Consider the following 26,331-nt stretch of genomic DNA (forward strand, 5'->3'; position numbering starts at 1 on the left):
GGTATGCATTTTACATAAACTGTCAAAATCCATTCCTTTTACTAATGATCTGATTGCAGGGGGGGGGGACACCTTAAAAAGTTCCCCAACATAAACTGACAGTATTCTAGAGAAAACATCATTTTTTCATAAAAATTGGGTTTCCCTTAGGATATTAGCCTGTTTTCTTATTGTCAGTAACACTATATTTTTATAAAACTATTTCTTGTTGAGCTACTGTATTTTGGTATTCTCTTTCACTGTCAGTCACTAGGTCAAGATACAGGAGCACAGAACACAGGCTTAAATGAGGCAGATCCTTGCTGGTGAATCAGTTTCCATATTGGAATGACGTGCAATGTCATAGGAAGCTTAAGAATGACTATGATGCTTCCTTAATCAGCCCAAACTTAACATTTCCTCCACTCTTTATATACATATATTCCCTTTTCTCACTTGTCGATATATTTTCCTTCCTTTACTAGATGACTTCATCTTTAAGAAATAAAAACATTCTTTTATATATTTCCCTTTCTGCCTCTGTATACATGTGGTCACTTACAGGCACTTACACATACCACTTCCATAACCAGAAACAGGTAACATAGATTTCAGTATTAGTTAACTAGCCTGGATCATAAAAAGAATTGGGAAAAAAAAAAAAAAAGAAAAGATTATCTAAGACCCAAACTACAGAGTCTTGTGCTAATTCTACAGCAACAACAAAGGCTGCATCAAATCCCATTGTTAAACAGGTAGCCGAGAAGTGAAGTGTTTTATACATCTATACTATAGATTTCCACCTAGATAAATCTCTATCTTTAAAAATAATCCTTAAAGAGACCTTCCCTTCTCACTGTCAGAAAAATATAATCACAGCCTACTGTCTGTGCAATTCCACTTTCCATCTCTGCTATGTGCGTTTAAGACTTGGTAAGATACAGCTACTGTCAAGTTTCAGAACAGTTTCTTGTCTAATCTTTCTACTTCTCCAGATCTTTGATACAGAACCTGTTAGAATGTATTGCTTATTTTTCCAGTTCCTGTGTTTATCTCACTTCCACTCTTACCATCTGCTGCACTGCATTTCCTTCAGAAAAGTGAAAAGTTTTCACAGTGGCCCGAGCTTTCCCTGCAAACAATGCTCTCTTCTCCTCTTCCTTCCTTCCTCTCTCCGCTTTTTATTTGGCCTTATTTTATGTTAAGGTCAAACTGTTTTAAAGAGTTCACTTTGCAAAGATTTTTACAGGGCTGAAATTCCTATTCAAATAGTTTTGATGGATTTGTAAACATTATTGCTATTTATTACTGACTTCTGCCCAAGCACACACATTTTGGTTTGTGCTCAGTCTTTTGAATTACCTGAAAACAACTTCACAAGAAACAAACAATGAGAAATTGTGGCTTATTTCATGCCACCAAATCAGAGTAACAATCATCCAGTTAATATAATGAGTCTAAAGAGCTTTCAATATAGCCCTCTCATTTTACTGAAATGCCAACTCTACTTACTGCAAATTGGTTTATATGGACAGAATCTTTAAGGGAGGACCAAAAGAATAGAAATCTTTCAAGAACTCCCCTGAAGTATTTATTTACCCTTTTTAAGTTTGTTGTATTTACATATGCCCTTATCTTGACTGACACATCACGTCTAATAAGTGTTAAAAATACCTCGAAAAAGTGAGTTTAACGCTTCACATGTCCAGGCTTCGTCTGATGTGCTCATCTCCTTCTATAAGGATTATATAATGATGGGCATTAGAAAACAAAATTAGCTCTCTATCGCTATAACTACCATACCTAGGTTTGAATCTGGTACTAACCTTTGGTAATTTTGTGACTTTAGCCAAGTTACTGAAGCTTTGGAAGTTGCAGGTGAAAACAACATCCACCCTGCAGGACAGTAAGTTGATTAGAAACAATATATATACAGCAAGATGCCTAACTTTCCAGTCACTAAATGGAAGATGCCTAACTTTAGCAGTCACTAAATGGAAGTTGTTATTACCATTATTATAATTATTATAATTGGTATGTAGACTCAGTGCCAATCTCTGGAATCTCATTGAACTTCTAAAAGAAGCTGAAACAGCAATCTGCATTCGTTATCAGTATTTGCTTCACTGGTATAACACATTCACTTATTTTCACTTGACCTTTTAAGAACAACAAAAAAAGTGACTGACTATATTACTATAATTAAATTCATCATACGGCAGCTTTCCACATTCTACATTTAGCACTACCAGAGGTAAAGATTATCCCATCAGGCAATGGAAGGGCAAATGGTTTAATACTGCCTGTTGCTTCTCAAATGATAATCAAAACATTGTGAGAAATTTTACATACTAACAAGAAACTATGAATTTTATATTAGAAGATTAAAAGCTCTGAAAATCTTCCTTGATTTAAACCTAAAAAATGCTAGTGCAGAGTACCAAGAAAATGTTTTTAAATCATTTATGATGTTTAGCAAAAGAAAGCAGAAAAGACGTGGCTATTTCCAAGAGATCAGTTTCTCTACAATGATAACATTTTATCTCAAATTATTATGGGACCAACAGTAGGATTCAAGGTTGTCAACCATGTTAATTCCATATGATTAAAATAAATTAGCTTCTCAGGCTTCCCTAATTCTATTCGTACTTGTAATTTTCTTTGAATAGAAAAATAAATCAAGTTAGTAGATGTGAATGATTGGCACACTAGTACAGATCTGCATGCATTGTTTTATATTTTTTTTAATTTGAGCAAAACAAAATTGAAAAATACTTTTTAAATTTAGAATAACTGTTTATATAATTACTACTTGAACAAATCTACTTCCTTCAAGAAACACTGGCTCTTCATTCTACCCAGAATATCACTGAGAAAATACAGCAATAAAAGAGCTTAAAATATACAGTTTTCCTTAATAGTATTCAGCTAAAATCAGTGATTAATTTAATATTTAAATAAAAGGAAAAAGTCAATCAATAATTCAGATGTCTTCTAATATGCAGATGCCTAGTTTTACATATATAAAATAATAGATTAAATAAATTCTATCTTTTCTTCTGAGTTTCAACATTGTAGGGAAAACAACAAACTTACACTGTTTTACAGTCTTTCACTTGCAGAAACAAAATCAAAAAGGCAACATCTTTAAATGATTACATACGGTTTTATATTGATATCAGTTTTTATTATTAACAATAATGATATTGATATAAAATAAAGATATAAACAAAACAGGCATATATCTATCTCTTAAATATCTTATATAGTCAGGTAGAAGCAGAATAAAATATGCTATATTACAACATGAAATTGTTTCATAAATTATAATTATGTAATTATATGTTTATCAAGTTTCACTATATCTAAAAAATGCCTTTAGTAGATTGCACAATGGAGATCTGTTAATGGTTTGCTTACAGAAAAAACAATGAATTTATTTTATCACATGAAAAAACATAGCACATATTATCATACAAAATTCATATAAATGATATCATCATGACTCATTTCAACATTGTGTAAAATCAATCATGTTAATTTTGTTGAAGTTTTCATAATGATATATCTGGGATCAAAGATGAGGTAAACAGATAAAGTTTGATTTGATTCTTACAAATAAAATACTAAGCCATGAACAAAGTTTGAACACCCTCTGGTTCCCAAAAAATGAGAAAATGCTAACTCCCTTGAAAGCACAAATTGCCTTCAAATGTTCCTTCATTTTTTTTTTCCAATAATTGTGGCTTAAGGAAAAAATCAAACTGATTCCAAATAAAAAATATGTTTTGGGATTTTAATATGGCCAGAAGAGTGATACCACAATGTCATAAGGTATTTCTTCCTTTTTCCAATCTTACGAGATGAAAATACAAGTAGCCTCTATTTCTATATCCTAAAAAAAAAAAATTACTTTCCATTTTGCATTGTTGGATGAGTTATGCAAGAAAAATTCAATGATTTTAAAATAAATTTTTTAAAAAGGAGTACTAGATCCAGAAAAACAGAGGGCTTGCCAAGGAACAATAATGTCATGTGGAGGGAGGGGGAAGTGGAGGAGAAGGGAAAGGAGGTCTGTGCCAAGCAAAGCTGGGGGCTGTTCAATCAGCTCTATCAGGGCTCCATCAGTGTCTCCACTCCAGCCAAATCCAGAGAAAACAAGGAGTCAAAGATTCAGGTCAATAAGCTTATAGGCGATTTGCACAAACAGCTCCTCCAGCAAGGTAAAAAACAAAGTCATATTGGCTTTTCTTTTTTATTCCTTCTCTTTGAACTCCCTGGTCCAAACACACCCTGGAAATGTCAATGTTATATGCAAGAATTTAAAAAGCTCAGCTTCTTAATCCTGTTAAGAAAAAAGGAACAAAGTTGCCTGTAAAGATCTCCTTCCTGACTGAACTCAAAAGTGATTATGGTAGAGCTGCCTTTTGCAGATTCCGATGCCAGTTGCCCAAGCATCAGAGGCAAAAACATGTCATTAAAGGCACAAATGAGGAAGAAAGAAACCAAACTGACTGAAAAGCATTTATGAACTGTATGTAAACAGACTTTCTGAACTAAAATAATAACAAAATGAAAAGTAAAAAAGAAAACAGGAAACAAAATGGCCTGAATGTTTGACTGAATCAAGTGAAAAACAAGCAATTACTACCCCTCTAACCAAATCTTTATGAAACTGCGCTTTTGCTCTTCTTCTTCTTCTAGTATTAAGAATCTAAGATAATTTTTTTGTTACTTTACCTTGACATGGGGGTGAGGGATGACAAACGCCAATAATACAGGCTTTAACTGATCACAGTCCAAAGAGAAATATGGCTTTTCCTCCATTCTTAAGTTTTGAACAAAGCTACAAAATGACTCAAACCATGGAAAGAAAGGCAAGAGTTGGGGGAAAGGAACATTCCCATGAGTCTGGAAACATTGGCAGAAATAGTTAAGTACAGTGATGAAATTATTCTGATTTTTATGTGTCCTGCTCTATCTTTCTGAGTCAAGGATGTGAAAATTTATAGAGAACATATACTCAGCTCTGGTGTTGTGGAAGGGAGCAAAGAGACTCATTAGCCTCAGACACCCCTAAACTGTTCTTCCGGAAACTGCATTAACGAGCTACAGATGGAGTCTCATCAAGACTGTGGCTAAAGGGATGGTTCCAGTTGGAGTTATTTGTATTTCCTGACAGCTTCCCTGATTTTCTTGCTTCCATTTCCTGCTTTCACTTGTACTCTCTGCAGCCCTTTCTTCTCTAGGTAGAGAGAAGTCATCATCATGGCTTTCTCTCAGTTATATCTCAGCTCTCCTCTGCGGCTTACCCAAGCCTTCCACAGCAACAAGAAGCCCAGAGATTCCTAGGATGTTAATTCCACAGGTACGGCCATACCTCTCCTATTTCCCCTCAGCTCTCTGCTGTCCTCCTCTGGCTTCCTGCAACACTAGCCTCACAGGTACAGTCAGTTTGATCCTGGAGTACCAGAAGCTCACTCCCTTCCCTCAGGTCTCCACTCAAAGTTCACCTATCCTACCATCACTCTGTACAAGGCAGTGTGCAGCACACACACACACACCCCACCCACAACGGCATTTTCTCATCTCCACCTGTGCTGTTTTTCTTCATGATCTTCAGCATCACCCATTATATTATACAATGTGAGTTTGATTGTTGTCTGTCTCTCAAGAGTGGGGACGGACTTTTGTCTATTGTTGCATCCCCAGAACCAAGAAAGGGGTCCAACACATAGCAGATGCCTAACAGAGAAGGAAATGGCAACCCACTCCAGTATTCTTGCCTGGAGAATCCCAGGGACAGCGGAGCCTGGTGGGCTGCCGTCTGTGGGGTCACACAGAGTCGGACACGACTGGAGCGACTTAGCAGCAGCAGCAACATATAAGTTGAGTTGTATTGAATTCAATCTATGGAACTGAACTGGAAGCTTCTGCCAACCTAATTATCTGTTTATGTTTGTTTTTGCTTTGGTATTAATTACTTCTGGGGCCAGAGCTAAATCCAAGTTTGAGTAACTCAGGCTTTATTCTGTTTTCTTTAATATTTTTGCATTTTGCTATTCTAAAGCTTTTTAAATATAGAAAGACAACCTTTACTTTCTGCACATTACCTGAGTCAAATGTTTTTGAATGTGGTGAGAATACCCGTTGTTACACTGTGTCTGTTTTCTTATTTTATGGATTTCCATTATGCTCCCTTTTTTCAACCCTAATTCTTCCAGACTGAAGAGCTCCAACACTAATTCATCTATAAGTAAAACACTGCACCCAGTGATCTCTCTGATCATCCTCTGTATCTAGATAGGAGGACTATAAGAAAGGCTCGCTTTTCTTTCAAAATCAACTTTAATGACATTATTTTTCCCTTTCAGACTTTGTTCAGAGATGATGTCATCAGAGACCGGTTTGTTAACTTGGTTAACTTTCTCAAAGTTCACTAATACATAGTTTCTTCAGAGGTTTGTGGTTGGTTGGTTGCTTGCTTGTTGACAGCATTATTTTCTAACAGCCTAAAGATACTGGCCTAGCAATTTTCTGCCTGTTCACGTACCATGTGACATCCTCCTGGAATGTATCCCAAGACAGGTTTATCTACTTCAGTCATTAACAAACTTGAATATTTCAGTGAGGAAACCATCTTCCAAATAATTAATAACAGTAAGCCAGTTTTAGAGCTGCTTTAATATCACCTCCATAATAAAACTTACTGTCTCTGAGTTGATCCAACAATTGCTAATATATATGAGTCCCCACCTGCCAGCAGTGACATAACTCCCCAGGTTGCTTTCCAGACCACCTATATTTCAATTTATACTAGTTTGCTTAGCTCTAAACCAACACTGATGTTCTTCCATGTTTATTCTATAAGCCAGAACAAAGGCAGAAAAAAAGGCACTGAAGCAAATACTTCAGTACCACAGGAAATGTGCAGCACTTATGGACCCAGCCTTGATGTCTTCGTCATCTGTAAATTCAAGGAAATAATTCTTGCTTGTTTCCTTCCTCTCTGAGATACGGTAAGGCAAGATGCCAAATGATCTAAACTCACTGCTCCACAGAGGATGATGCACATTGAAAGCAGTGCTTTACACTTTGCTAAATTTCTTAAAATCTAAAAGGATCAAAGCAACTTTGAAATAGCATCTTTTTATAAACATAGTTCATTTGATTCATTTCGAAGATGAAAAACAAAAAACATGAAATATGCAACTAACCTAAAGTAAAAAGTGAAAAAGGAATCAATAGAATTGTCAGATTCAAATGTTAGGCCCCCTATGACTATAACAAGGTTTTATTAAAGTGATCTTTTCCATTTTAATTGTAAATATTTAGGCTTTAGATTCATGTGATTAAAAACTCTACACATTTAAAGATGACAAAAGTCTGACCAACTTGTTTTACATTTACGTGGAATATTACATTATAAGAGTGATTTGGATCACGTTTAATCACATTTTATAACTAGGAACTTTACTAACATTAATAGACACTTTGAGACTTTTGTAAAAAAAAAAAAAAGTCTTCCCTTTGACAAGAAGAGAATAGATAATACTCATGTGGAACAGAGGAAAATGCCACAATAATAAGTAAATAACTATTCTAAACACTGAAAACATCCTGTATAATGTAGAGGTTCAATTTCAAAAGGAAACAGCAACTTTTACCCATGATAAGCTATGTCTCCAGAAAGTCGAAATTTTTCTTCTTTTCTAAAAAAGAAAAGTTACAATACAATAGATTGCTTTTATACAAAAGATAGTTGCTAAAATATAAATGAAGATGTATTGTAACTATATGAACATCTCAATACTCTTCTCTGACAATATGCCAAAATACCTTCTTTGGAAAACAAGATACTCCAGCCATGTTTTTGTGATCTTAGTTTTTAAATTCCTATCCTATTTGATAAGATTATCTCTGGAACCCAGTAAAGCAACTATGTCATTGCTAGATTGTGATTTTGACTAGATTTTTAGACAAAGAAACTTTCAAAATAATCCAGTTCATTTTCTCACACATATTTACAATGTTTAAGTTGTCACGAATCATTTAGAATATATGCAAAAGAATGTTTCATCAATGATCCCAACTTAAAAATAGTTTTCATCAGAATAACAATTCTCACATGCTTCTTCAATCCTGACACTGGTATCATTAACCATTTAAATACATATACTCTTTTAAACCTATCTGTCTTCTTCCCTGCAACAGGCAATAACACATAATTATGTGTCACTGAGACTAATATGTAAATTTCTGCAGAAAGATTAGATTCTAATTTTCCAGAGAGAAAAATTTTTTTTCCTATTACAGTTAATCAACTTAAATGAAAAATGAATGGAATCCCAGGATGACCTCAAGGGGATGCAATTCATATCAAAGAGTTGTCTCTCTTTCACACCAGTTCTTACTGCTTCAGTGGGAATTCCCTGGTCTCACAACTTATGAGAGTAAAATAATGAAATTCATTTCCTATTAAATAAAGCAACAGTGGTTTGAAACAGTAAAGCAGTATTTATCCTAAAAAATATTATGTCAAAATTAGAATTCTTATTCCCACCTAGCATTATTATCTAGCTTCAAATTAAACAAAGAATTATTTGTATAATATATATTAATTATATATTTTTAATATATTACCTATGTGTGCATGTGTGTGCTAGGTCATTTCAATCATGTCCGACTCTTTGTGACCTTTGGACTGTAACCCACCAAGCTCCTCTGTCCATGGGGATTCTCCAGGCAAGAAGACTGGAGTCGGTTGCCATGCCCCACTCCAGGGGATCTTCGAAACCCAGGGATCAAACCTGCATCTCTTTTGTCTCCTGCCTTGTAGGCAGGTTCTTTACCACTAGCACCACCTGGGAAGCCCCATGTTACCTACATTATATATTAAATGTTACTTTGCTATATTTGTCAACTTTCCAATTATTTATCGAACAGTTAATAATGTTTATTAAACAATGTTCTTAAGAATTGTAATTCAGTTTTTTTTTTTTAGTCCCTCAAGGCCTATCATTATTTTTCATTAAGACTCTGTTTAGTATAGATGGAAGTTATTATTCTGAGACTATAATTATGTAATCCTATAATAAGCATCTGCTATAAGTCCATTTAGGACTTCCCTGGTGGCTCAGATGGTAAAGCGTCTGCCTGCAATGCAGGAGACCTGGGTTCGACCCCTAGGTCAGGAAGATCCCCTGGAGAAGGAAATGGCAACCCATTCCAGTACTCTTGTCTGGAAAATTCCATGGACAGAGGAGCCTGGTAGGCTACAGTCCATGAGGTTGCAAGAGCTGGACACAACTGAGTGACTTCACTTTAGTCCATTTTCTTCCAAGAAATTACTAACTTAAAACTTGAAGTTCTATTAGGTTGAGCAAAGAAGTTCATTCGGGTTTTCTGTAACATCTTACAGAAAAACCTGAACAAACTTCTTTTGCCACCCCAATAAATTCTTTCATTAAACACAGGCCATCACCAATGATTATTACCAAATGTAAACAATGTCTAATAATTATTATTACTGCTCTCCCTGGATTAATAAACTGACAAAAGTCTTGAGTCCATACACTAAGTCTTTAAGGACAAGAGTAAGAAGAATAAATGATACTTAATAGCCATTGGTTCCTTCCTTTATTGCAGTCCTGCAACGTAAGGTAGGTACTCTACAGTGCACCAAAGAGTATATTTCCTGATCAAGATGGAAAATGGGATGCCTTCAAACATATTTTAAAACTCTTCCTCTCTATCTAGCTCTACCAGGTATTGTTCTGGTTATGCAGCATCAAGAAATGGTCCTAACAGGGAAAATATTAATTTAGCCTGAAATCTAAGTGAATATTAAGAAAGGTCTATTCTGTCCCTACTGTTCTTGTTTTCAACTAAAAGTCTCTGATGTGGGGGTCAAGGACCAGGTAACAAAGTCATCTTGAGGTCTCCAGGAGTTAATGGTCAAAGAGGTTTTCTGAACTTCAGTGAAACCAAGTGCTGGTGCTGTCACTCCATCTCCACAGTTTTAGGGTATTGAGCTCTAGGACCACAGGGATGGAAATGGCTCACTTCTTTTATTTCTAACATGCCAGAATTAAGAGAAAGTTATACTGAGGTTTTAATGATAAGTATCAAATATAAATAGTTGGCTGCTGAGACATGTATATTAGCAGTTTGGGAGGATGATATATCAGCATTCTTGATTTTAGACTATCAATTCTGATCATCAAATTCACACAAACATGTAAAAACTCACTTTCCATAGTTTCTCTGTCTGCCTAAAACAAAAAAAAAAATATTGCTTACAGAAGCATAAACAGACATACAGAGATAGACATACACTCTCAGTCATGCCCTATGGGAAACAACCATGGTAAAATCAATAAAAGTAGCTATTCTAAAACCAAAGAAGCAACCTGAACACTTGTGAAATTATACATTGGTGCAGGAGGTAACAGAAGATCCATCTCACTTGCAGAGGTAAAACAATCAATCAAAAAATTAAAAAGAATCATAAGAACCCTTAAACTCAGTTTTGGAAAAGCAAGTTAAATAATGAGTGTACATGACCAATGAGGACATAATTACTGGCAGGGCCACTTGGCTCCAAGTCAAGACAGGTTGGAAATAGGTTGAGATACAGAGTCTCAGATTCTTCCTCTGTTACAATGATAGTGTATCAAAAGAATATTTAGAAGAGAGAAAGAGTGTGTATTTTCTTATTTGTCAGTATCTAAAAAGAGCACCATCCTCAATGTTGAAAGTCAACGTCAAACACTTAAGGCATTCAGTGTTCAAAAGGAGTGAGCTCAAACCTTGTATAGGGACTCTGGCCCATTCCCTGCTTACCCTCCATGATGAATTCAGTGCCTTGTAAACAACTGACGTTCAACAATATTTGTTGAAGGGATAAATGATGAACACTAAATATATTATAGTCAACTGTCCAAGCAACATGAAAATATTCAGTCAACTGGCCAATCAATATGAGACTATGTATTTAAATACACAATATGACTTATGAGTTATAAAATTCTTTTATCTTTCAAAATAATATTGCATTTTAAAAATCCTGTACACATTTTCAGATGAACACTCTTCCTCCAGGGCAGTTTTCAACTACACATCTGAGTAAATGAACTCACATATCACGCCCAGCCATTAATGATTACCTTTGTTGCAAAAGTATTCCACCTCTTCACAACTCAGATTTTCAGGCCCAAATTCTGTGGAAAAGCTTTCCTCCAGTGGAAAGTCCCCCTTTGAGATAATGTCTGTTTCCTCTGATGGACATTCTTCTTCTTCCTCTTCAATGGCATCTTCTAGTGGCCCTTGAAAAAGAAGAGGGACACTGTACCAAAAACATCTGAAGAAGAGCGTGAAATAAAATCCTTAAACTGGGTCTTTTTGATTCAGGTGGTGAAGGAGGATAAGGTATTCTACGAAAGGACAAGTAGTACCAAGGGCACCCAGACAAGATAATACCACATCCACGTTAACAAGTTACTAAGCAATGTAACAAGTGGAAAGAAACCTGTTCCTGAAATTACGAAATAGAAAGCAACCTCCATCTCCCATCCTTCCCCACCTCCAACTTGAAGCCCAAAGCTTATTCTTTTATTCTCTCCTGAAGAGCAAAACTGTGCACTTTATGTTCATTTGTTAGAATTAACTGCCTGGTAAAGAGTACAAGTCTCTTTTACACTGTTGTACAATTTTACCTGAGATTTGAATAAAGATTTAAAGTAACTGAATGCATTTTAATTGAACTGAGATTTTATTAAGTCAATACTTTTAAAAATCCATCTTAAGAGTGGATTCTGAGAAAAGATTTCATTATATGTGTTTGAAGCTTGAAGAAAAAATTACATATTTCTCTCCCTGATGAAAGCATAACCCTATTCATAATTAATTGAATTTTTTCTGAAATGAAAAGTAGTTTTCTAATGAAAAAAATGTAATTTGTATTTATGTGATACTTTTTCTGTAATAAAAATACAACTTCCTTAGAGTGAATGAGAGTCAGGTGCATTACATTAATGGGCCTATTTTATTGAAAGGAAAGGGTGAGCTGTAGTTGTTGAGATGGAGCTGAAGTGGATGACATGGAAATACCACGTGGCCGATTGTGAATTTCTGACTGCCCAGAAGAATCAAAGTATCCGACTCATTTTACTAAGTGGAAGCCTGCATTTGCTCCTAAAGAAGCACTGTGGCATTTCATCCAAAGAACACAATTATGGTAATTTGTACTAATTGTCACTCATGTCAGCAGTCTCATCAGACAGGCTAAATACTTAAAAGGCTTAGGCAGTCTCTTTCTCTTCTTGGAAATGTGGATTTAAATTTAAGGTACGTTCAAGCCAAAAAAAAAAATTATTACAGAGTTTCTTTGTCCCTTCTCAAATTTATTTTTTCTTCTTTTCTCCAAAATAACAAATGTTAAGGAAGAAAGGATGCACTAATTCCAAACACTCTGGTAATGTGCTTTTTCTTTTTTAATTCTAGGTGGAGAGTTAAAAAAAAACCATGTGTGCTCAGTTGCATTCAAAAGCCATGGATCTCATATTAGTTTTTATCTCTTGTTCATTATTTCATGTAATATATAATCTTTCACCTTTTAACAATTATGTCAAGTACTAAGACATGCAAGGAATATATAAAATAGTAATAAGGTAAAATATTACAATCACTAAAACAGTTATTTGAATAATTTGAATTATTAACTGCAAGTCTAACAAGGAATAAAATAGAATATTTCCCATGTTTTTATTTTTTCAAGATACTTAGTTTTAATAACAAGTTTGGTCAAAATAAGACACCTAAACCGTTTCATTTTTTGTATCTCATATAGGACTTTCAAAGTACTTTCATATGTGATCTTTAAAATAACCCAGTGAGGTACGTATGGGAATTATTATTCTTTCTTTTGGTAAATCTGGAAAGTAAAGGTCAGGAGGTTAGTTAACCAGAATAAGGCTACAAGCTAATATGTGAAAAAGTTGACGTGAAAACTCTATTTTATTTTAAAATACCTTTTATACCGCACTACTATGCAAACCATTCTTTTGTAATTATAAATGCATTCTTTCATAAGTAAACCTATAAACCAGGTTACTCGTAAACACAGAATCCTTCAGAAATTGCTCATGTCTACTAACATAACTTTATTTTTAGATGTTTAAAGATCTAGTCTTAAAATTGAGAAACCTCTTACTGCTCTTCTCAGATTACCAAAAATCAACCAAAATTTAAACCCTCCCAGCAAAAATAACCAGGAAAGTCTTTTTTACAGACATTACCAAAAATAAAATAATTGATTATGAATATTTAATTATTTGCATAATTTATATCCTTACCAAGTCAATCTATAAAGGAAACTGCCTTAATATCAGTTTATATCATGTAACAGACAAGACAATCTAGACTTCTTTTGGAATACATGCTCTTGGGTTTGGTTAACAAAAAATAAATCTCTAATTGTAAAATAAATCTTTTAAATAATTCATATAAATTTTACTGAATGTCTTTTTTACTTGTGTATGCTCTTCAGTTACAGAAGCCTAAATATTATAAAGAAAGTGCATGCACATTACTAGAATAAAATTAATACTAAAATACATTGTTTTTTAAAAATAAAATGTGAGCAAACTTTCTAACATTCATAAAAAAGTCTTTATTGAAGATAATATGTACTGGAACAATTATTTAAAATCGTCCAGGACTTAACAATTTGGCTCCTATAGTATACATTAAATTAAAATTTAATCACTTTATTAAAAAATGAATGGAAAATCTCATATGCAATTTTGGAAAAACATTGACATAGGCTCAATAAGTGTCTAACCAAGCCATTCATATATATACACATATGTCAAAAAGGCTTCCACATCATATATAACTTTTATTTATCAATGACTATGGTAAGATCTTAAATGACAGTATAGTGTTCTATATTCCAGGGGCTGTTTTATTTTATGTTGTCTATCTATTTGCAATTCAAAGCATGTAATTGAAAAGAAGCACTTATTGTCAAAAACAAATTACAAAAATCCAAATGAAAGGTAAAAAGAAATTTCTGAGTTCACTGCTCAAAATACATGAGATCTCACTGTCAATATTTATAACAGGTAAAAAAAAGGTGATTTAGTAACCAATGTGTATTTCGCCCAAAGCACGTGTCAGATTGATATAATTTATTGTACTTTAAAATGTGAAATTACTAACCATTTCTTTAGCTATGCTATCAAATCAGGCTCTGGCAAAAAGTTTTCTCTTAAAATGCATAGTATTTATGGTTTAAGATTAGATCTCACCCTACTCTCTATATTGCAAACCTTACAGATAATCAGTGGCTATAAACTAACATTTTAAGAGGGTAAGAGACACTTGAAGCACAAGCACAATTAATAGCACCGATGAGGGAGGGAATGGAGGAGCCTCCTGTGAATGGATTAGTGGGCACAGAAGTCCACTTCAGAAAAATCACCACACATAATTTGACACAAATAAAACTATCTACTTAGAAAAGGCTTACGACTGAGCTCTCTGTGCCCTCATGGAGAAAATTACTTCTGATTGAGGCCACTTGGCAGGCAAGTGAAAGGAAATCTGAATTTCAACTCTTCAATTGCCTCTGATTTACAGATATTCAAACACACTCCAGAAGGAACAGTCTTAATGTTTATAAATATAAATATTTATCTGATTTTCCAAATGCGAACAATTAACTGTACATCCTAAAGTTATTAATACAATGCTGGATGTCGGGCGCACAATGCTGTTAATCATCTCTCAGAATGAAGAGGTATCTTTTCATCTTTTGTATTGGATTACTAATAGAGATTACCGGAAGATTCTGGTGGACGCAAAGAAATACTTCCATTTTCAGAAAGGGAGACAACTGGTACCCAGGAACCACCTGAATTGACAACTACTTTACTACTTCTGCCCTCTAGAGATAAAGCTGACGCTAAGAAGGGTGGTGCAGATTCACAGCACTTGACAATACCCAGGACCTTCCCAAAGTGCGGGAAAGCTTTATCGGCGTGTGTTAGTCACTCGGTTGTGTCTGACTCTTTGCGAACCCATGGACTGTGGTCTGCCAGGCTTCTGTCCATGGGATTCTCCAGGCAAGAATACTGGAGTGGGTAGCCATTCCGTTCTCCAGGGGGTTCATCCTGACCCAGGGATTGAACCCGAGTCTCCTGCCTTGAAGGGAGATTCTTTACCATCTGAGCAATCAGGGAAGCCTGCTGGTACTTGCTAAGGCTTTTATTGACCCAGCACCAACAGATATGTTGCAAAAGTTGAGCCTATGTGTGGCAGAAACTTTTCATGTGGTGGTTGTTTCAGTGATTCGGAATTGGCAAAGAACAACAGAAGCATTCAAGGTTAAGTAGTCCTATCCTATAATGAATGTCAAGAATTAGATTTATTTAGTTAAGAAGCATTTTGAGGAATACTTCTCCCTGGACAAATGAATTCATGAGAAAATTATTATTGTGATTTCAGGTGGTTGAAATCCCTGAAGCCCATCCAAAGCCACTGGAGTAAAAGCTTGATGACAAAAAAAAAAAAAAGGCAAACAAGCAAAAACTCTAGGGAAAAAATATAGGAGATATATAAGAATTTAGAAGAAATAGGATTAAAATAAGCAATACAAGGAGGAAATGCAAAAAATGATAAAGACCAACATCATAAATATTAAATCAAATAAACATGTCTTTCAACATATATTATCTTGATAAAAAATTTCCTACTCTGGCAGCCTACTATAAACTAGACTGATCCTCACATAAATGTCAGACTGTCTTTGTTCATATAAATTCAAAGCACTTCAGAATGAGGCACCCAAGAAAGAAATTAAATTCTACAGAAATTAATATACATTGTCAATTATGAAGAAGAGAAATGCCAAATTCTATATTCTGATACAATGTCCCCCAAAATGGTTTCTTTCTCTTAAGTACTCGCTGGAATTAATTTATTATAAATTATTTTAGTTAGGTTTTGTATATGCTTTGATTAAAACAAGACACTTTGGCATAACGGAACTATAGAGAGCATTCAGGCTCCTCTCCATGCATTAATATTCTAAGCATTCTAGAGGCTGCACAAGACTAGCCACCTAGCAAAATGAGACTGTTTCAGAATACTGGGCAGCCTTGATTACGACCGACAGGTGGGAAGAAAGTCGAATTAAAATATTATCATTCCCAATAATTACAATAATCCATCACAGTGTGCTCAGAAATTCTGCTAGGTGAGTTTCCTCTAAAACACACAAGTATTTCCAAACCTTTTTATTCTGTGGTTTTAAATGTATGCCATTTCAGGTCATTTTTAACATCTGTTAGTATTATTAAAACTTCCATCAAAAATTTATTACATAATTTTACATACAGGACATATGCAGAACAAAGAACACGTGATGAAATAAATTTCTTAAAATCTTAATGAACAAATGAAAATGAAAATGGTGCACTGTCTCCAAGTTGCCAGCTCCTGTTTTGTGCTTCTTTAAACCTGTTTGCAAAAGAATCACTCACACAAAGGAGTAAGAAGGTACATAAAACATAAACAATAGAGATCTGTAAATCTGACTATTCAAACAATTTAACATATACCATTCTTTAATATTACATAATAATTAGCCCACGTTTTCATGTAATGCTATCTTTCAAAAAGTGAATATGACAATATAAGCTACGGATAGACAAATTATGGTTTACATTTAATACATAATATACAAATATGTCAAAACTCTATACAGGTATGCTGTATGTTAGTTACTAGGTAAGGGGAACTAATATAACCTTTCCATTCTAAACTTATGTTACATTCTCTACATGTGATAGAAATGTGGCAGTGGACTAATATTAATATTTAAATTGGATGTCATTACCGAATCCTCTGTATTCTAGCCTCATATATCTTCGTTAATCTCAGGATGATACTCATAAAACACAAAATATAAAATCCTTCTAATAGGAAAGGCTGTTAGTTTCATACATTCTGTAAAATATGGCTTGTTTGTCCAATTAGAAGTGAAAACTAAAAATGCAACTCTAAAAAGCAGAAATCCACAAAAATGCACCCCTGCCCATCTCATTATGGAGTAGGAACATGTCTATCTTTAGAGTACTAATATCTTTTAACTGTATCTGGGGCTTTTTTTGTGGCTCTCAGTAGTTCCTCTCCTAGAGTTTTCAGCTGCTACACTCAGATTCCTTAGGATCATCATTACCCTGTAGGCACACCTCAAAATGCTACTCACCTGGTTCCTATTACATTTGTCTCATGCATATCCCACAGAGTCATTTAATGAGAAGGGGCAGGGAAGAGGGATGCTCTTTGGACAGTGCAAATCCATACTAACTCATGTAATTGAGCTTAACAGCAAGAATAAAACCTTATTTCTGTAGGTTAAAAAAATAGAATTTTAAACGAGCAAGTTCTTCCTGCAGTCACTCACTTTTAACAATAGTTGCATCAGGGGATCTAGTAGGAAGGAAACATTTTTATTAATTTTTCTCTTATCTGCCAAAAGAATGTTGATTTTTTCATTTGCGTTTATTGCCTGCAGGTAGCAGACCACAGAATTATATAGTAGAAATTCTTCTTTTTGATTAATTTCTTTCCATGTGTTAGGTTATTTCTTATATATAATTGATTTTGGGCTTTGCTCATAGCTGTACATCTTTTTTATATCTGTACCAACTGCTGTCCTTCAATCTAGAAAGTTGAAGGAAATTACCTGAATTTGCTAAGTTTATTAAAAATGAGATCTGTGAATATTTAAATTGAGTTTTGAAATGTTAATGCAAAAAAAAGATATTAGAGAATTTTTAATGGTGGGTTCAATTTGACCATATTCCATTGTAAAAAGAAGAGAAGAGGGTCAGGTATTATTCAAATTGTTTCTTTAGGGGGAAAAATGAACTCTTTGATTTTTATAAAAATAGAAGAATATTCTTTGCTACAAGGTCCTTGGCCATTTTTATTAGATAGCAGTATTAACACTTCTTATATGTAAATCTGAGAACACTTTAAATTCTTTAATTTTTTACCCTGAAATGCTGTTTTTGGAACCTTCAAATTAAGTCAATGATACTAACAAGAAAATACTTTTGCTTACAACATATGCAAACCTAGCAAGCAGCAACTAATCGTACAGAGCAGATTAAACACTGACATCACAGGAAAAACAAAGTCTGATGAAAAAATCTAGATAAATTTAAACTAGAATCTCTAATGACTAATTTACTCTCAGGCAGGAACTCAGGCATTGAAAAAAAAGTGAGTTCATTAATAAGTGCCTTGTGCATTGACCCAGGAAGTCAGTGACAGAGTTGGCACTGAAATTCACATATTTTGTAATCAGGTCTCTCAGTCCAGAGCCCCACAAAGCTTTCTGAAGATGATAACTATTGTAAAGAAACACAAAAGTATATTCATTACTAAAACTATGTATTTCTATGTGATTTGATACATTTCAATAATATAAAGCCCTTAGTAATAACTAAAAATAGATGAAAATCTTATAAATTATTTTGTTATTTTTATGAGACTTTCATGTATTCATGTATTCATTCATTCATTCGTTATTCACTTAACCAGTATTTATCGAGGGTGAAGCACATGGCAGGCACTATATTGCGTACTGAGTTAACAGTAATGCACAAAGTGGATGGTCCCAGCCAGCAGGGAGTGGATAACTGAATGAAGCAGACAAATGTCACACATACAATACATGCAACTTTTTTTTAAGATACTCCATTTTAACATGGGGAGGGCAAGAAAGCCTTCTTAGATATCCTAAATTCCAGTTATTTGTGCATTTTCTTATTTCCTCAGATATAATTTTATCTGACCTCCATTTGTAACTGGAAGTAACAAGTATGGTACCTAGCATTTAACCATGGCATTTGATAGTTATTCAAATAAGAAACTTTAGTTGAATTTAATTGTCATAAAGTTGAAGATCAAATCAAGGAGAGAGAATACTGGGTCCAATTATTACTAATTATATTGCTGAAGGAAGTTTATTCTGCTATCAGTGTGAAATCCATGTCATTTCCTGGTTATTCAAATCAGGTTCCATCCACCCACAACCTGCCAAACGTTTTCTGGGGGATGTGAGATCAGGCAAGCAGAAAATTTTCCACAAAATCAACTCTGCTATCACAGCAGATCATCAGGTGTTACCCAGAATGTGAATACAGTAAGTTATATTATTCTAAAAGCACTATGAGTACAAAAAAAGTATTTGAATCTGCCCACACAACCTCTTATACATGATATGTGAGTGTTATTTATTAGGTGAATTAATCAGAACTTATAAGTTTATAGACCTGTACAAGGGGAAAAAAAAATGCATCTTCTTTAGAAACTTCAAAGCACCACCAAAATGAGCTAGTATTATTTGACAAACCAAAAATTGTGCAAAACTAGAGAATAATATCCTATATTGTTTTACAAAGCTAAATTAGTATAAGCAAAAGAGATGTTATTTTTTTAAATTATCTTATTTAAATGGAGATACAAAAAACAGGGAGAAGGGGAGCCTAGTCTTCTGACTCTAGAGTGGAGGCATATTTCTTTCTCTTTCTAGAGCAACTCAAAGACAATGCATGTTTTTCAAAAGTCTACAATAACAACAAAAGCATTAGCCAAACAATAGATATTAAACAAAGGATTCTGACGATTAATTTCTTAAACAACTTCATAAGGCAAAGATGAATCAACATAGTCCTTAAAAACATTCAGGATGCATTTCTTTGTCTCATAAGCAACATAGCTGCATCATGTGAAAACATCCAGCAAGCACATGGCTACATGCAAGAAATTAAAGGAAAATCACTGCAAAGATTTGGGGGAATTTTTTTAGTTACAAGAAAAATATCAACAAAAATACTTGCATCAGGTTTTGGTCACTGTATATATAAACTTCCTTTTCTTCTTAATAAAATTATAATCTAACAATCCCCATCTCATCACATAGATCAATTTCCCTCTACTTATTCCTTCAGTTTAATAACATCCTTTCTGACCCTGCTTTATTAAAATGATTCTTTACATGTACAATTCATTATTGATTAAACCTTCTAAAAAACTCATTTTATAAAATAACGGCTCTAAAAATGATGCCTGATTTCACTGGCTAATTACAAACAGTTTGATAGCAAACAGTGGTTCTCTAAATGTCATCCTGAGACCAGCAGCATTATCCTCATCAGACAACTTGATAGAAATTCAAAATTAATTGTCAGACTCCACCCCAGATCTGGCTTCAGAAACTCTGAGGGTGAGGCCCATCAACCTGTGTTTTAACAAACCCGGTAAGGGATTCCAATGCATGCTCAAGTTTGAGAACCACTGTAGGAATATAAATGCTAGACGTCACTGTGTAACAGTACAAGTTATATTTTTGTTATCATTAAATAGAAACAGTATAATATTTTGAAATTAACATAGGCTCCATCCTTTGTGTACTGCAGCTGATTCTGTGATCAAACTACTTATCACCAGGGCAACTTAGTGCAATCAGACCTGATTAGTGGCAGGTTAGGTTTGCTTATTTAGTACTGGTTAATGGTTCTCCCAAATAATGCCAGAGAGTCTAGAAAGCTTCAGTCACATTGTTTCAGACAATTTGGGATGACATGGAACAGACTGGAGCCACTACTTCAGGTTGATCCCACATGTTACTTACTGATTCATACACTTCCAGGAGCCCCGAATAATGCAAACAATTGAGCAGCCAGTGAATTTGGCTAAAAAGTTTTTCATGTGTCTGGCTATGCTACAGAAAAATATCTTTATACAAATAGGGAATGCATCTCAATTTTTTAAAATCACAGTCTGCCATGTGAGTTATTTGAAAACCAATAGCTTCAAGCAGCCTGGCTTTCTCCTCATCCTCCTCTTCTGAGGATAGGGCATCTCGTGAGATGAAACGCCCAGCCAGACAGAGCAGGCCCATCAATCAGTGGCAATCAGTGTGAAGCAAGAGGTCAGGCAGATTACACAGGTTCCTCCACTTATCATCTCTCGCTCCAATCCCTTATTATGATCAAGCTGGTGCACAAACCAAGTGTGGTCTCCAGGATTTTATGGAGCAGTACCATGGCCAACCTTCATTGTTAACCAACATATGCGGCTTGCAAACTACATGTCCCAGCACCACCGCCTTGAACAGAATAGTCAATTATAGGCACAGAATAGGCAACTACAGAAATCTATTCCATTTTCACAAATAGGTGTGGCCTCCTGCTCCTGGAATGCTGCCAATTTGGCCCTCCGTTTGAGTTTGACACAGTAAATAATGATGAATATTCTCTTTATGCCTGTACAGTCCTGCACACGTTTTCTGCACAGCGAGAAAAACAATTCCTCACACAAAACAAAGCACTGTTGTGGATCCTGTGCATTAAGTGGGAATACAAACTTTATAAGAATTTGCCTAATTTCACAAGCGTGTGTGTAATTTTCCAAATTTCCATTCTGACAGATCTCCTTCATCTTCGGGGGATAAAAAAAAAAAAAAAAAAAAAAACACAGATCTATAGTTGCAAAACCCTAACAAAGCGATGGGGGTGGGTGGCGCTTTGTGACTGAAGGTGAAAACAAATCAACCTGTTCATCAGGCTCTAATTGTGCCACGCCCTGGGATACATATCGAAAGGGCACTTTATAACAAGTGTTCCACGCTGTCATTAAACCACTATAAAGGTACCTCGATTCAGTGCTTGTGAACATCTCTAGAGGCCCCAGAAAGCACTTCCCCATAAAACATATCTTCAAAAAGACTTTTATTTTATACTAGCACATGAAAAGAGTATCTAAAGACACAGAGGCACTCAATATAGCTATATTTTTAAGAAGAACACTTACTCTCTGGAGAAATAGGAGAGCAGGTAGAGTGCCAGTGATAACAAAGCTAGCTTATCCACACTGCTCCAGCAGAGGCAACATGGAGGATGCATCTAAGCGCTCTCTTAGAAAGAAAATATCCTCTGCCTTTGGCAACAAAGACTACAATAGAATAAAAGCAAGCACCTTTACAGGCAGAAGTTATAGGGTAAGCCAAAAGGTGGAAAGCTAACATAAATGAACTCTCTGCTGGTGACTCACAGCCCTTCAATATTTGCATCGTAAACCCTGTGCCAGCCTCCAGGAGACACTCTCCTATGCACTTCTGATATAAGTAACTAGAACGCACGCATACACACACACACACACACACACACAGGGAAAAAAACTGGGCATGGTTGCTTCCTTTCCAATTAAATAGAATTTCACTTTTTTCCTTTAAACAGTAAGCATACAAATGAATTTACTAACTATTGAAGGTGGTAAGCTATAAAGTTCTTATTTCAATACTGATTATATAGCCACACTTAATGAAAAATCTAGAAAGATTCTCACCCACAGTGATTCAATCCCAATCACCCTCTCACTCAAGCCAAAGAAATACACATTCCTTCCCTCCAAAAAGAAAATTCCAGAATGCCAGTATTATCAGGACTTACCTAATATTCGATGCATTGGCAATAAATACAGGGGAATTTTCTATCTTAAAGTCACATTTTCTAACTCTTGTAAATGACACAAATTCATCTAACTTGAATCATCTAGAAATAAACATCTTCCTGTCTTCAAAAAAGGTTCACCTTAAACAGGTGAATTAGTACTTTTTTTTTTTTTTTCAGTTTGCTTTTGGTCTATTTTTGTTGTTCTCCTTTGTGGTTATTTTCTATTGGCAATTACAATTTAGAACCAGTACACTATAAACAGCAATGAACCAAACTATATAGATGACTTTTATATGTTAATATTCTTTCCCTAGTTCAGACATAATTTTTCAGCCATTTAAAAAAAATCATTCTATCAGCCTCCCACTCTGTTTTTATATACCTAAAATATTTTACTCTTGATGTGGAAAAATATAACCAAGTAAATCTTACCAGAAAAAGAAGAAATTAAATCACAGAATGGATGCCATTCACTGTTAACTACAGTATTCAATCTGATCCTGCTTCCTCCCACTCAAGCTGTTATTACTCTATGCTTTCTGAGAACAAAAAGAAGTATGTACCTGTCACCCAGCACCATCCACCACACACTAGCTTTCCCATTCCAGCCTTCTATCTTGGATCAGGCTAACCCTTGGCTCAAATATTAAATAAGTATAAGAAAGCATTGGTGGAAACATACCCTGATGCCCTCTGCATCCTCAGAGGGAAATCATGGTGCCTATCGTTGGTTCTGCCATTCTCTTCTTCGTCCCGAGTCTTATTCTATAGTCTCTATTATAACTGGCACCAATGTTAGTCTGAATGAGATTCACACTGAATGTCTGATGAAAATGAAGACTTTCAAGCCTCACTCCCAAAGATTCAGCAGCTCTGGGATAGGACCTAGGAATTAGAATTTTAATCCTGCATCTCAAGTTATTCTAATAGAGATCACACACTGGGATGCTAGTGATATGTGTTCCAAAACTGGAAAGAAGGGGAGAGTGAAGCAGATCTGAGCTATAACATCCCTAAAACAATAGGAGAGGCTTCCCAGGTGGCTCAGTGGTAAAGAATCCACCTGCAAATGCAGGAGATGCAGCTTCAATCCCTGGGTCGGGAAGTTCCCCTGCAAGAGGAGATGGCAGCCCACTCTAGTATTCTTACCTGAAAAGTTCCTTGGACAGAGGAGCCTGGTGGGCCACAGTCCATGGGGTCTCAAAGAGTCGGATATGACTGAGCATACACACACAACAGTATGAGGGGCAAGGGAAGAACGGATCATTTTTTAACAGTAAACCCTTGATATCATTTGGTTCCTTTATATTTAGTTCTACTTTGACCAAGAACACCTCATTCTATTTTGGAGGCTAAAGTGTATGTATTGATAGAAGGCATTAATTCTGCAGCTTTATTTTCTATGAGGCCTCCTTTCCACATCTGAAGAGACATACAAGATCAGTCTCGCCATTTATTTTATCCATTGCACTTGAGAATTATTCATGTACCATATGGAGAATTGGCTCCTGCTGAAGTTGGGGGGGAATTCCATTTCATCATGCTTCCCAATGCTCTTTGGAGATTTAACTGTGACACAAATGAAGCATATCTAAGTTAGGTTATAGAAACTGTTACCTTTCCTTTGGTTTTGTTTTGTTTTCTTGCCGTATGTAGTTGCCAGTGAAGAGTTATAATGAGGGACAGGGTTGGGGGGATAGAACTGATATTTTTTATGAGCTGTTGATAAGTTGAGGTGTTTTAAACGTTCTCAAGAAATCTGCCACAATTCTATAAACAGCTACTGAAAATTTCACAAACTCTTTGAAAGAAGCAATATGTGAATCGGGGAATAATGTACAAAGTGTAATTTACATGTCGGTTTGGGAAGGTTGTACAATTGAGAGGAAAGTTCTTTCAATGAGGAAGTTAGAGATAACACAATTCAAATTGAGTTGAATTGTCCTAATTTTATTGAAATATTTAAGAACTACGTAGATTAGCAAGGAAAAAGTCAACAAGCAAAAATTCAGGTTTAAAAATTTTTAAGAGCAACCTCTCTGTTACTATATATAAGATATATTAATAATAACACCTTGTGTATCTACAGTCAAGCAATAACACATTAAAAAAAAAACTGTGACAAACCACTAACTCAACCATTAAGACTTAAATAACAAAGAAAAACATTTGGTTAAATTTTTGGCTAAAAAAATTATTTGGTTAAAATAGGTTAGATAATAAAGTTTATTTTATACAACACAGAAGTGTATTTCTAAAAATATGTTTGTATGAATGGAGACACAAAGCCACTTCTTTAAAAATCTCATGAAACTGGCTGAATCAGTAATAGTGCACGAGAACAAGAAAGTATATATCCAACTGTCAGAACCTGTTTATCCTCCAGCTTCCTAAATCCTTTAGATCTCTACTCTGAGTTGTTGCATTTTCTCTTATTTATGACAAGAACCTAGAACCTATGGTCAAATCTGCCTTGTTTCAAGTTCCTTAGCATGAGTAGCCTCCCACAAGTATCACAGTTTTGGTGTCTTTACAGTTCCAGGGAGATCACAAATCTCATTAGGAACTCTCACTGCTAAGGAGAAAATATGAACAATTTATCTGCCCCCTGGCCAGGAACTGTGCTAGACACTCTATTCTATATCATCCTGGCTTTGCCATCTTTACCATCAAGAAGGAGAAAGACCTAATAACCAGGACAAAGCTGATAGAGATAGCAGAAATCCTAAAGTGTGCTGATTCTTGGTTTTATGATTTGGCTATCTCTGTCATTTCGCTTTGTTAAGAAAATACAAAATAAGGGGCCCTTGGAGTTGAGGGTTAGTGATGAGGGAGCAATTTTGAAATAAGACAATATGTTAACTAACATGTTAATGACTACAAAGGAAGGCTTTCCATGTATTGCCCAGAAATACATTTACTTAGCAAAATGCAGTAGTATTTTCAAAATAGGCTTTTCGGTAAGATTTTGAGATATTCTTTCAAACTAAATATATAAGGAGGGACAGTTAAAATCACAATGAAGACAACGAAAAGTATAATGATAAGCAATATATAGACAGCTGAGTCCAGAAAAATATAATTAGTGTTATTAATAACAAATGATAAAAAAAAACCACACAAGAATGTAGAGAAAAATACAAATGGGTTAAAAAGATGATAGGTGGAAAAAAAAGACCAGAGCAATCTGGTTATACAACTGCAACCCACTAATAACAGATATGCCTAAATTTAAGTGTACTGAGGATATGATGAACTGACAATTTGTATAATATTAAGAATTTCAAGACTGGGAGAAAGCCCCCATACTTGATATTAAGGAAAATAACTAAAATCAATATCAAGTTCATGTTTGTATTGTCAAAGAAAACCAGTAAAGACAGAATCATCTTTTTACCCCTACATCTATCTTTCTCTCCACATCAAAAGTAAATCACATAAAAAAGAAAAAACAATGACAAAAAGCAGAAGGAAAAAGTAGCATAGCCTTACAGGGGAAAGCTATAAAAGAACATAATATTCAGTTGACTCTGAAATTTATATGTGATGTTGACCAAAACAGTCTCACATCTGCTCAGATCAGGCAGTCTCAGTGTCTGCCTCAGACACTACATCATAAGACATCATTGCTGCAAACCTTCTTTTAAAGATGTGTTCCCAATTGCAGAGAGATGAATTATTAACCATTTAGAATGGAAAGACAGAGCTTAAAAATAATTCGCAGGGAAAACTGAAACTTACCAAAGATAAAAAGATACTTTTTAAATTACAAAGAAAAGAAGTTTGATTCAAATGAGTCTAAATTCTTGTTTGAAAT

At 34.9% G+C, this 26,331-nt stretch overlaps 1 protein-coding gene across 1 annotated transcript in view; it reads right to left on the reverse strand.

The window, feature by feature from the left end:
- The window catches only part of ZFPM2 (zinc finger protein, FOG family member 2), a 523,384-nt gene that overhangs the window by 407,254 nt on the left and 89,799 nt on the right, over positions 1-26,331 (reverse strand). Inside the window, exon 2 of the mRNA XM_040261893.1 lies at positions 11,148-11,306. Coding sequence (XP_040117827.1) covers positions 11,148-11,306 — 159 coding nt within the window. The remainder of the gene's footprint in view (positions 1-11,147; positions 11,307-26,331) is intronic.

This window comes from Oryx dammah, unplaced genomic scaffold (assembly GCF_014754425.2).
Source record: "Oryx dammah isolate SB20612 unplaced genomic scaffold, SCBI_Odam_1.1 HiC_scaffold_19, whole genome shotgun sequence".
In the NCBI taxonomy this organism is placed as follows: domain Eukaryota; kingdom Metazoa; phylum Chordata; class Mammalia; order Artiodactyla; family Bovidae; genus Oryx; species Oryx dammah.